The sequence below is a fragment of the Sus scrofa genome, chromosome 4 (assembly GCF_054392235.1).
Source record: "Sus scrofa isolate SSC_HxYL_T2T_F1_AM1 chromosome 4, Sscrofa_HxYL_maternal_Yorkshire_Landrace_v2.0, whole genome shotgun sequence".
Taxonomy (NCBI): domain Eukaryota; kingdom Metazoa; phylum Chordata; class Mammalia; order Artiodactyla; family Suidae; genus Sus; species Sus scrofa.
The window spans coordinates 121042595-121056255 of record NC_139386.1 but is presented as its reverse complement, the minus strand read 5'-3'; the positions used below and the strand labels follow the sequence as shown (position 1 = coordinate 121056255).

The 13661-nt window shown below is 33.0% G+C and overlaps 1 protein-coding gene across 6 annotated transcripts in view; it reads right to left on the bottom strand.

Annotated features, from left to right (window-relative positions):
- COL11A1 (collagen type XI alpha 1 chain) overlaps window positions 1–13661 on the bottom strand; it is a 526061-nt gene that overhangs the window by 79987 nt on the left and 432413 nt on the right. For 4 of the 6 annotated variants that reach the window (XM_085023829.1, XM_085023830.1, XM_085023828.1 and 1 more), the window contains 6 exons: window positions 11240–11293; window positions 11088–11132; window positions 10894–10947; window positions 10719–10763; window positions 7616–7669; window positions 1578–1631 (listed from right to left, as the gene is read on the bottom strand). In XM_085023829.1, coding sequence (XP_084879955.1) covers window positions 1578–1631; window positions 7616–7669; window positions 10719–10763; window positions 10894–10947; window positions 11088–11132; window positions 11240–11293 — 306 coding nt within the window. Of the gene's footprint in view, window positions 1–1577; window positions 1632–7615; window positions 7670–10718; window positions 10764–10893; window positions 10948–11087; window positions 11133–11239; window positions 11294–11677; window positions 11694–13661 lie in introns of all 6 variants that reach the window. The other 2 variants (XR_014844630.1, XM_085023832.1) reach the window with 1 other exon arrangement.

Sequence of the window (13661 nt, the reverse complement as noted above, 5' to 3'; positions counted from 1 at the left end):
ACTCTTGTCCAAGGCAATCATTTGAATACCAGTTGAACAAAGTGAGAGAGAAGGTTCCTGGCTATAGAGTGACTCACCAGTGCTCTTAAAGTGGATTTGAAATCAGAAATACAATTTTCCAGAAATAATTCTAGCTTTGTTTATAAGAAACTACTAGATGAGAATATCCATTCTAGAATCATTAGCTGATATGCCAGTTTTCCACTTTATATGTTATATGTAATATGGTAACTTTGGATGGAAGCAGAAACTCTTGAAGACAAAGGGGATTTTATAATGATAATTCTCTAGGTACGCCTTCCTCAAAAGACATTTTGGAAATATTCAGAGTTATTCCCCAAAAGTAACAGCATGACTTAGTTAAAAATGATTGACTGCAATATTTGAATGAGAACGTATTTGCAAATTTGAGTGTGGCTTATCCTGTAGAGAGCTTATTTTATGCTCTTCATGCATATGTCATTCCCAAGAGGAGAACCAAACAATTTTACTCTTTGGTCTCACTAAATCATTCTTGATTTTGCTTTTATAGTTCAAGACTTTGAAGTTTATAATCTATAAAACTAAGAAGTTGCTACACTAAGAATTGTCACTTGGTAGGCAAAACAGGAATTGACTGCCCCTGAGAGACTGTTTCTCCTATGCAGAAAATCCCTCATGTTTTCAGATTTGTTATCATATATTTCAAATGAACTCCAAATGTGTGTTCATGATGGCAGAATACCCTTAGATAATTTTGAGCCACATAGTCAAAGACAGTCTGTGTTGTGGTTTCCTTAAGAAATTTGGATAAAATTAATCAATGTTAAGAGCCAAAAATTGATTCCAAGAAAACATGCTAATCCATGATGATTTCTGATTAGACTACCATCCCACTGTGATAGCCAGATACACAATTTGGTAACAGTGGTAGAAAAAATAAACAAAACCAGCAGGATTCTTAAACTGTAGTTGAGCTGTTAGTTTCCCCCCTGCCCACATCACTTAGACACATACGTGTTCAGATACTTTATTTGATGTTATAGTCCTTGTACTTTAAGTTATGTTTTTTTCCACTTCCGTTTTCCTACTTGAGAAGAGAGAACGCATTTGACATAGCTCTAGGCTAATTACAGCGTTATGGTTCTGACATCAGTAAATATTTCCTCCTTAATTCTGGATAGAAGAATGTATTGTCTGCATGGCTTATTGTAATGTGTCTCCTTTAGAGAGTGGAAGAGTGAAAGGGTTGGGTGGACCATATCTGTAAACAAAGACTTCAGTGAAAGGGTCAAGGCTGACAACATTATGAAGTTATTGAAAAGATCATGAGGTCTTTTCTGTCAATTCATCCCTAAAGTACTGTTATTGAAAAGAAGGAAAATCAAATCAAGTCACATCCCATTTCCTCAAGCACATTCCTTTAGGGGTTTAGATACAAACATAGGTCTATTTATGCATTTTTAAATATATTTTTAAAGGATTAAATGGAACTAATTTTGCTATTGTCCTTAACCTAGTAGTTGCCATATAATAATAAAGTTATCCTTCTGTAAAAGGATGAGGTGCCAGAGAATCAGAAGCCTGGGGTCACTTACAGTCTCTCCACGTTGCCCAGGGTGTCCTGGCAGGCCATCCTTCCCAGGTGGTCCCTGGAATCACAAAAATTAAACACCAAATATTTCTTAAATTATTTTATAACCTAAATGTAATATTTTAGACAGTCTTATTATATCTTCATTAGACATCCTATCTTGATTTACTATTGATTCTATATATGACAGTATGTGTGCATATCTATTTAGTATACTTCTATAGTTATAACTGAAACCAAGAGAAAACTATACAACTGTAATCTGAACATTTTACATTTAACTTATTTCATTAGCATCTGTCTTTTGAAAGGGCATATTCATACATGTTTGTATTTTTATTTTGTAAAAATGTTAGTTCTTCGATACTTGACAAATGAGTATTTTCCCCTCTTTGTGGTGCTGGGTTCTTAATTCAATTTCCTGTGCATAGACACCTGGATAATAGAGAGGTAGTGCCCTCTAGTGGTGGCCTTAGCTTCTAACTGACAAGAATGTGAAAGAAACACAAACTTGATAAACAATGGCATTTTACTTCTCAATTGCTTCAAGTAAAGGAAAGAAGGTACAATACTCAGTTTTAGAAGTCATCGAGACCATTTTTTCTCAGGAAGTTTTCCTAAATACCCTCTTTGAAGCATAATGTTTATTAAACACTAGAGAGCAAACCACTTTCTGTAAACAGTGCCGTCTTTGTCATGATTGAAAAAGTTAATGAAGCCATAACTAAGTACTTAAAGTAAACAACTCTATGAGGTTCCTATGTTTTAGATACTTAGTAGAAATATATTGCTTTTTTGGACTGCATGGTGGATTATTCATCCTACTTGGAAACCATTTAAATATCAAGTTCAAATTTTAAAATAGGTACAGAGATATTCTTGGGTGAGAAAATCTGGATACATGAAGAGAAATGACCACTTTAATAACAACATTTTAATAACAGGTGTACTTCTCACAATATGTTAATTATTTAAATAAGCCTACTTATTTACTTAAACTGTTCATTATTTGCTGTTCCACTGTTATGTTGAAGCTATAGGTGAAAGAGAAGGATGAACTCATTTCCAAACATCAGGAAGAACAGGAAAAAGTTCAGCATTTACAGAAAGCTTTTGCTTCAAGAGTAGATAAATCTACACAAACTGAACATCTAAGCTATGCTGCCCATTCATTGAAAGTTTATTTAAATGAGTATATATTTCAACCTCGGTCAAATTCTTATTTGACCATAAGAAATGTGTCACAAATTGGTGACATGCTAAATATTAAATAAAATCAATTTCACATTAAAAAGAATGTGAATTCTTTGTATGTTGAGTTTGGAAAAAGTCTTGTTTTCAAAGTAAGATCATGTTCATAGACAGCCCCTGGAATAAGACTTTTTCTAGGTTAGTTACAACATGTCAGGAGAAAGACGTCCTGACGGTGACTAGTACCGGCTCTGCTCCCTGATCTCATCTTCACTGATACACTGGTTAAATTATTAGCTCTAATTGAAGCTGTTGTAATATTTCACAAGATAATTGCTTGCTCAGTGATTTGCTCACATTTCCCAGGATCATCTCAGCGATTCTATTGCCATCTGCCCAAAAGACCAAAACTGGAATACTTTTAACCAAGTCCCCCAAACGCTCTTGGACCTCATTTAAGCATTCCTTCTTTCAAAAATATACATTACATGTCTATATATTAGGCAGTTTGTGTATGGTAATATGAGATACGGTTCTCAGTTTAGAGGCGAAACACATAAATAAGTAGTTGATTGCTGGTGGACTTCACCTAGGTTCAGTATTTTAAAACAATAAATAAAAACAAATCTTGTCCTCTGTCACCATTTTGATATACATGGGAATAAATATGCCATCAATTGGGGGCAGTAGTGATAAAAAGTTTTAACTAAAATTATAGAGGTTGACAGTTAAAGGATAATAAATATGAGTTAGGCATTTTTTTCCCCACCATACTAAAATACGTCTCAAATGATGAGTTTTGCAATCAGCATAAGCCATTTACATGTTCTCTAACAAATGCGTAAATATAAAAGTTAACTATCTCTTTATAACTGCTGGTGTGAGAAGTATAGATTGTACTTTTATTGCAAAGTATTACAACTTTTTAAAACAGTGATCTTTGATCTAAATAACATCATCTGGGATGAATGTAACATGATTTTTAATGCCTTTCCTTGTTATCCTGTGGGAGCAGTGTTGATAGACTCTATAAAGAATTCATATCATCATTTTTCTTGTTTTATGTGTGTATTTGTAATTCTAAGTGATTAATCCTAAGCAATTTTAATAGTCCCACACTACTATCCAATAAAATAAAACATAAAAATTACCAAATAATTTCATGCCATTAATTTAAAAGTAATGGTTTTATTAATAAAATAGACAGCTCCTTTGATGTTGTTAGTGAAGGGCAGTGACAACAAATTCATCTAAATGGGGGTGTGAATATACAGCAAAGTAATTTGTGCAAAGACACAAATAAACGTTTACATTTTTTTCCACTTTACATTGGCACTAGATTTGACTTCTCTATAAATAGAATGTATCTGATAGTAGGCATGTTATAAATCTTAACCACCTAAGTTAATTTTTCTTAAATTGGGTAACTATATGCTGACACTATCATGAGATTAATAGACTCGAAATGTGAACATTCCAAGTGCTTAATCCATACTTCACATGTGTTTGTGAATATGTATATATATATTTTTCACTTACTTTCACATGTGTGTATATATCTATGTATGTATACTTATGATTATACATTCCCAGGTTATAATAAAAATGGATCAGTTAATTTGCAGGAAAAGGAGCTTGGTTCTATCTGCCTGAATCCCCCTTTCTAAAAGTCAAAAAAAAAATATGTCAAAAAAATGAAGAGAGTTCTTTCCTGTATGTTATAAAACTACATGCCAGAAAAACGATAGATACTTTTATTTCACGCTGTAATGTTTCACTTGTCAGAGAAATAGAGTATAAAAATCATTTTGTTTAGCAGTGAAAGCAATGTTCCTTAACAGTGTCTTGTCTCTCCAACCATACTGCATGCTTCTCAAATGTAAGCATTTATTACACTTCTAATACTTAGAGACAAAATGCATGCATGATCAATGGCTCACAACTTGTTGAAAGATACATGAGGGAATGGACTGAAAGAGTCTCAGGAAAAATGGCTTTCTTTGACAATAAAATTATACTACATGAGGGAAACTTCTTAACAATTTGTACAAATATAAATGATGATATTGTTCAAGTTATACGTATCAATGGATTTTATGTTGCCAAATAATGATCTATGCACATAGTTTCAAAATATAAAATACTGAAAGAATCTTATGTGCACAATCATTTTTTTGCAACAGTATGTTCATTTCTCTGTATATGCAACTTTGCATGACTTAATACTACATTTGGAACAAAACAGAAATAATGGGTGAAAAACATCACATGCAAGTAGTATCCATATTATCCTCTGTTTAATACTAGTTATTTGTATTAATCTTTTTATAACACTATAATACAGATAGCAACCTTTCTTGATATGTTTGCAGCAATAAAGCAAGACCGTTAGTGATAAAATATTAAACACAGTGTCTAAAATTATTGCAAAAAGCGATTCTTTCAACATTTAAGTATTTCATAATAAATAATTCATTTTTCAAATATGTGAGCTAAAGTCACATTTGAATGTAATCCAAGGAGTTCCCATCAAGGCTCAGCAGAAACACCCCTGACTAGTACCCATGAGGATGTAGGCCCAATCCGTGGTCTCGCTCAGTTGGTTAAAAATCCAGTGTTGCCATGAGCTGTGGTGTAGGACACAGATGTGGCTCAGATCCCACATTGCTGTGACTGTGGTATAAGCCAGAGGCTATAGCTCTGATTTGAGCCCTAGCCTGGGAACTTTTATATGCCATGCGCGCGGCCCTAAAAAGACCAAAAAAAAAAAAAAAAAAGCCAAGAAAAGAATGTAATCTGAAAAACAGGGGTTTATTCAAACTCAGTAAATAATATTGGAGGACATGTTTATTTATTTATATATGATTTTCAACAAGTTTTCTTTTCTTTTTTCTTTTCTGCCTTTTTTTAAGGGCCACACCTGCAACATATATCAAAGTTCCCAGGCTTGGGATTGAATCAGAGCTGCGGCCTATGCCACAGCACAGCCACGCAGGATCCGGGCTGGGTCTGCGACCTACACCGCAGCTCATGGCAATGCCAGAGCCTTAACCCACTGAGCAATGTCAGGGATTGAAGCTGCATTCTCATGGATACCAGTCAGGTTTGTAACCCACTGAGCCACATCAGGAATTCCCTTCAATATGTTTTAAACTTGTAAAATCTTAATTTAGAATCTTCTGAATTTCCTTTATGCAAGATCGTTATTGGACTGTATTTGGTTAACTATAAGTATTTTTATATATAATTATTAGAAATTAGAAATTTGGGATGTACAATTTTTGAAATATCAGCATATGAAAAATAAACCTCACTTATACAAGTGCATGTGGTTGTGGTTTTGTCAAAAAGATTCAGTTCAAAATCAGTTTAAAATATTCAGCCAAAATCTTTATCAGTGTGCTATAAACAAAAATATCCAGGATATGAGCAAAACTGCGAGTTATCATTTACTAGGAATTAGTTATTTGTATATTACATTGAAAAAACATTTGGTTCTCAAATCATGGACTGAAAATTTAGTTTCCTACAGAGTAAATCATACTCAAACTATGTTGATATTATTCTCAGCCAAAGTATTTTTTAACTTTGCTATTTAAAGTATGGCCCACTGAGCAGCAGCGTTAGCCTCATCTAGACTTTTGCCAGGACAAGATCCACCCCAGACCTACTGAATCAAAATCTACTATATTAACATGATACCAACATGATTTGCATGTCATTAAAGTTTGAATAGCACTGCCTACTCAGAACTACAGCAGTTGTTAGCAAACATTAGGATGCATAAAAATGACCTGGAGAGTTTGTTAAGACACAGACTGGGCCCGTCTCCTAGGGTTCTGATTGGGTGACTGAGGCGGAGACAAGACGTTGCATTTCTAGCAACACGTACTGCTGCTGTTCTGGTCCAGGGACCACACTTTGACAACAGCTTCCTTGGATAAGTGGGTGTTAGGGTTTGAAAGTTTGTGTCCTTTCAAAATTTGTATGTTGAAATCCTAACCCTACCTAATCAGGGACTTCCAGCTTTCAGAACCCTAAGAAACAAATTCTACTGTTTATAACCTACATAATCTGTGTATTTTTGTTATAGCAGCCAAACTGGAACAAGACAAAGGTGATTCTAGCTCTTATACACAACTGAATGTGTTGCCAAAATAGAGAAAGAAAAGTGAGCACTGAGCATGTCCTATATTCCCATGAATATTTAAGTATGAAATTAAAAGATTACAATTAACTTTGTGAAAACATATGATGAAGATATTCAAGAGCATTGTTCTAAACAAATTTTATAAAAGAGATATGATTCAGGAAGGATTATCATTACATTTTCTTAGAAGAGCATATTATAGAGGCAAAAATAGTGAATACAAATAAATAGATCTTAATGAGACATAAGTATATCAGAATGTTGGAGGGTATTTAGGAAGTGACATTTTGAAGAAGGATACATTGGATAATGGAATATGAAAAAGAAATTGGTACACCAAATATTTAAGATTCAGTAATGATTTTTAATACCATCAATAACATTTATTACAGTAGGAGTTGAGAATAATATTCACATTGTTCTAGTTTTGATGTATTTTGAAAGTATATTTAATCAGATATATTTAAATTATATTCAGAAAACTTGATAAATTTCAGAAGTTGAAAACATATTTTTGGTGTTAGAAAGCACAATTTTGTTTTTATACGAATTATCAATATTTGTATCTAAAATTATTCTATATACATTTTAACACATACAATAGATTCCTAATTATAAAATTATTTGATATATAAACTGTGACTGAAATATTTGGAAACATTATAAATAGAAGAAGGAGAAAGGAAAACTATGTCACTTACAGGAGGGCCTTTTGGTCCAGGGAATCCAACTGGTCCCTGAGGTCCTTGAGGACCCTGAGAAGCAAAAGCAGTGGGAGAATTTAAGAATATACCTTAAAAGGTATATCTTCATACTCTGCAGTTTATTTCTACAGATAAAACTCAACATAGAGCACAGCTTGTTTACCATAATACCAGGATGGCAATACAAAAGGATAATCTGTGCTAATCTGGAAGCAAAATGATGGATTTCTACACAATTCGGCACTCAAACTTGAGCATTACCTCAAAGGTCTTAGCTCAAGAACACTGCAAATATTGAGTATTCATCTTAAAAGTGAATAGTGCCTAGATGTATCAAGATGTCCTAGAGATAGCCTTTTTTCTATCTCTAGGACATTTACAACCTACACATTTTTGCATTTACAACCTACACCACAGCTCACTGCAACACTGGATCCTAAAGCCACTGATCAAAACCAGGGATTGAACACACGTCCTCATGGATCCTAGTCGGGTTTGTTAACTGCTGCTCCATGAAGAGAACTCCAGACAGTCTGTTTTTAACACTAATTATATCCAGTGTTAACACTGACCAACGTCCATAAATGAAGGATATTTCAATTCCAGAGCCGCCAAAAAGAAAAATTATTTTTAAATTCTATTCTATAAATGTTCTGACCCTTGTCATACAAAATTTAAAGAAAAAAATAAGTGACTATTTCAAATAGGCCACAGAGGATACTTCTAACTAATCTCTGTATTTAAAATGCATTTATTTTTGAGGCTGTCACTAGCTCATTTTACTTAAGTATACACTCCTTTTGAAGATAAGGTGAAAAGAACTTTATTATATAATTATTCTCATTAACATTCAATTCAAACATACATTTATAATATTGCTCTTTACTTGATGCTTATTTAACCATATTATTTAGCAGTCATATTTTAAAAATGCATAGACTCTTTTACAACTACATTAATGGGAGAAAAACATTGTAAATGATAATCCTTTATATGACCAGAGCATGGGAATTAGATTTCTAAAAGGAATATATATAAAATGGAAGATAATATAAATAAAATTTCTTAATAAAATTAGAGTAGGATTTATTTATAGTTAAATAAAAAATAAAGTTTACTAAATTTGATCTTGAATAGAATTTACTCTTTGCAATTTATCAATTTAGCCTTCCCACAGGAAATCTCATTACTATTCTTTAGCGAATGCTCATTCAGAAATCAGCATGAATTATGCTATTACCAGCTTCTTATCTTAAAATTAAAAAGGAACTTCAAATTTAGATATATCATTAAAAGATCCATATCTCATTAGCTTGGCAAATCTTTGGGACTTAAAAATTTAGGTACTCTCATTAAAATATAAAACTATCATTTTTAAATTTCTATCATAATAATAAGAAAATTATAAACAAAACATTTTAAATCCAGAATTATAAAACTATAAAAATAGTATTTCTTTAGGCTATATAGAAAGCTGTGGTATACTAATTTCTTAAAAATGTCATTTGTTTTCTAAAGTTTTGCTTCTTTCATATAAAATTTGATTTTGAATTTAAATTTCCTTAAGAAAAAGAAATATTTAGAAATCACTTCTCCAGAGAAAATAATGTGACATGTAGACACATTTTCTTTGTATTAATCATGTAGACATACTCTACATGATTTACAGTTGATCAAGAAATTTTGGAATATATAAGCAAACATGTAAAAGAGAATAGTTTGTGCTTTAAAGACAAAACTCCTAGTTGCACTATGATTTGTTAAATGGTTCTATTCCCTTTAATGATTCATTTTAATTAACTTAGCTGTATCTTCTTATTAAGATGACTTTGGTCATAAAATATTTCAAAAGTGTGTATTATTTACAAAATCAAAATGTATAGGATGAGCTTAATTTGGGAATAACTCATCAACAGTGAGAAACATTTATTAGAAAGTTTAAGTTAATTAAATTTGAACCAAAGCCTTGAAACCACTGTAATTAAATGTTTATTCTTGAGTTTTATCTGCTGACATTTGTCACAAATAGAAAATTTATTCCAAAAAAAATTTACTTATTCTCAGTTTTAAGTTATATGTTTATCTCTTTTCTGGGAGTTCCCATCGTGGCACAGGGGAAATGAATCCGACTAGGAACCATGAGGGTTCAAGTTCAATCCCTGGCCTCGCTCACTCAGTGGATTAAGGATCCAGCGATGCCATGAGTTGTGGTGTAGGTCTCAGACTCAGCTGGGCTCGGATCCTGCATTGCTGTGGCTGTAGCGTAGGCTGGCAGCTACAGCTCTGATTAGACCTCTAGCTTGGGAACATCCATATGCTGCAGGTGCAGCCCTAAAACAACAACAAAAAAACCCCCAAAAAACCTGTTTTCCTTTTGGTGAAATATATATTACAAATTTCAAAAAATAATATACAAAATAGTCTAATATGTCTACATAATATTAAAATTATAGAATATTAAGTAATATGTAATGTCCTTGATAGTAACACAGAATTAATACTTAAAATTCTTTCAGAGGACAGCTTTCAAAAAAATCTGGCTACAAAAATGCTATATTTTGCCAAAAAAAAAAAAAAATCAAACAAAGGGCATGCTTATGCATGTGTATTTAGCTTTAGTTTATATCAATTGAAAATCAATTTACTAAATAGTTTTTCTATTTACTGGAATAGATGTTTTATCTTGATTTGAATGTAGATCGATTATGACTTAATGGCTACCAGTAGCTTGCATTTTACCAGCATAATGCTGCCACCATCTGCATGGATGAAGTGAGTTATCAGTATGGAAAACAAGAGGAGTGGAGGAGAAGGCTTAGGTATTATATGTGTATTTAAATGAAAAAAAAAAAAAAAGTATTTTGGCTTAAGAACTAACATTACAGGCCAATTACATATATTATTTCTCTCATTTCATAATAAAATTAGTAGCACATAACCAATTAGGTCTTTTTCAGAGAAGAAAATTAAAGAACAGGAATTTTTAAACTCTTGACTAGATTTTGTGGATGACTCTAGACACATGCAACTTTTCCCAGAAATCAAGGCACTTGCAAAACACTAACCCTTACTTTATGTGATGTGACTGTATCATACTTACTCTTTCACCAGGAGGGCCAGGAGGGCCATCACCACCTGAAGTGCCCTGGCGACGACAACAACAACAACAACAAAAAAACAGAAAAGAAAAATCAGTTTTGACTCCTTCCAGTAGCATCCATCCTCCGGAAGAGGAACTTACAGCGAAGCCCGAATGGAACAAGTGCTGATGGTACCTTTGGACCAGGTTTCCCAGTGGGACCTCTCGCACCTCTTGAACCTCGAGGACCCTGTATATGAGAGCAAAGATGAAATTGGTCTAGTTCCAAGCAGGTCCACAGGTAGAGCATCGGTTTTTATTTCTGAAGAAAATTATTTTGAAAAATGAAAATACAAAATGAAAAGCATTGTTTGAAAGCAAGGCACTCACCGTTGGACCACGCTGACCCCGGGGGCCTGGTTTGCCAGCCACACCCTGCCAAAGACAGGTCACCCAGTTTCAGTACTCACTGTATCACAGTAAAGTGTGGGTGCAGAACATTTAGATTAGACAGTCCTGAACAATATGCTTTTATACCATACCCGTGCACCTTTCTCTCCATTGGCACCTGGAAACCCGGGAAATCCGGTGGAACCCTACAAAAATAAAAATAATAAGTGATGACTCTAGTAACTAACATTTTTAGCCACAAGCTGAAAGTCTTTTGGAACACAGTGGTTCTCACAAGCTGGTGGTATTCAAATCTGCTTATCAGACACAACTTAGAATAGATTTACAAGGAGATCCTGCTGGGTAGCATTGAGAACTATGTCTAGATACTCATGTTGCAACAGAACAAAGGGTGGGGGAAAAAATGTATACATGTAAGGATAACTTGATCCCCTTGCTGTACAGTGGGAAAAAAATAAATTATAAAAAAAAAAGGCAAAAAGAAACAAAATAAAATAAAATAAAATAAATATATATATAATTTTGAGCTACCATACAACCTCCATGCATGTGTTTTAAAATGAACTTACAGTGACATCTGAAATCCTGGAAGCATTGAAGGCATGAATTGATAAAATATTTTAGTTTTTAACTTTAAGAAAATCATCAAATGTTACCATTTCTCACATTGGAAAACAGCAATTAAAGACATTTCATATAAAATAAATTTTGACTTATAATTCTACATATTTGCTTCAACTCTGAAGAAGAGTTTTATTTTCCATAAGCATGAATTATAAAATATTAAATATGAATTTCATGTTAATATGAATACTTAATATGAATCTTCCTTAATTAACATTATTATATTCTTAATATGTTTTTCCCTAATTAACATTATTGTATTCTTAAATGTATCACTTCTTAGTTGCTTATTTTTATACTTTAGAAATGGATCAAATCATAAAGATTAAAAATTTTCCAGCTTCTCTGTAAGCTAGTTAGATTTAGCTGAGAGTCTAAGCCAGACAGTCCATCTCTTTTTGGAATTCCAAAGACATAAATTCAAGACATGTTTTTCATGCATTCACCTAAGTAAGCTGGATTAGTTCATTACTTATCCCCTCTGAGCATGGTTTTTTCTTCTGCAAAATAAGAATAGTTATCTGCATCTTATAGGTACTTTGAAATTTGTAGTTAATTGGAGTAAAGGAAGGCAAGGTATAAAAAATGACAATGATAGATAAAAATAAATAATGATTAAAGATGTAATAAGTATAGTAAAAGCATTACATAATTGAGTCCACAAACAGCTACATTTTACAAATAGAATATAATTCCCCCTTGCTCATATATCCAGATTTTCATTTACTGAGAGATTTCTCTGAATATGACTGTGATTGATTTCCTTCATCATTATATGATGAAATAGGACAGATTAGGATTCAATCCTTGCTCCACTAACTACAAGACCCCAGGAGATGTTGGGGGAGCTTCCAAAGACTCACTTTTCCTCTTAGGACCAGTGTATGGATTAAATGCAATAACGTGTAACATGTCTAATGAAGAGTTACAGTCATGAAGATTTTACACACTTCCCTGTGCACTGAGGAAGATGTAACAAAGCCTTCTTTGACTTGAATATATTTCTTGCTCTTTTTTTTTACAAGGTCGTAATTGTTTAGGTGTACAGCAAAGTGAATCAGTTATACGTACATATACAAAGTATTGTACTTTTTTTCATATCCTTTTCAAATATAGGTTATCATAAGATATTGAATGTAGTTCCTTGTGCCATACAGTAGGTCTTTGTTGTTAATCTATTATATATATAAAATAGTGTGTATCCATTAATCCCAAACTCCTAATTTCTTCCTCTCTCCTTTCCCTTTGGTAACCATAAATTTGTTTTCTAGGTCTGTGAGTCTTTTTCTGAATACACTCATTTGGACTGCACTATCCCTAAAGTAATGCTTCTCCAAGTGAGAAATGGCTCCCTTATATCAGAATAACCTGCAGTGACCACTAAAAATATGGACTACCAAATCCCATAACATACTGAGACAGACTCTTTGGAAACAGGTGACAAGAATCTGCATTTTAAACAATTTATCTGGGTGATACACGCAGAATGAATGGTCATCAATTTATATTTTTTTCATAAGTCAGGAAAATTGCATGAGAAGCCTCATAGGAACTGATGGACAAACTGAGTAAGTGCTGCTAAGCTTCTTTTTATGATCTACTTAGCAGTATCTTCTAATCCATGCCTATAGAGACCACTGTGTGATCAACCTGAGGACAATTGTTAGGATTGTAATACTCACATAAGGGAGGAAAAAATGTCTGCAAACTACATTTTTTTGAAGGGCTTTCAAAGTCTTTTTCTCTTTCTTTACAGAGAATCAGATAGTTCTATCAGGTAGAGTATTACTCCGTGACCACTCTAGGAACCTGACAAGTGAGTATAATCTAGTATGGAAGTAATTCACTTCCATCAAATTTAATTTGGGACAAATATTCATCTGTCTTCAATAGAACAGAAAAACATTTTTAGACTCTATTCAAACAAAT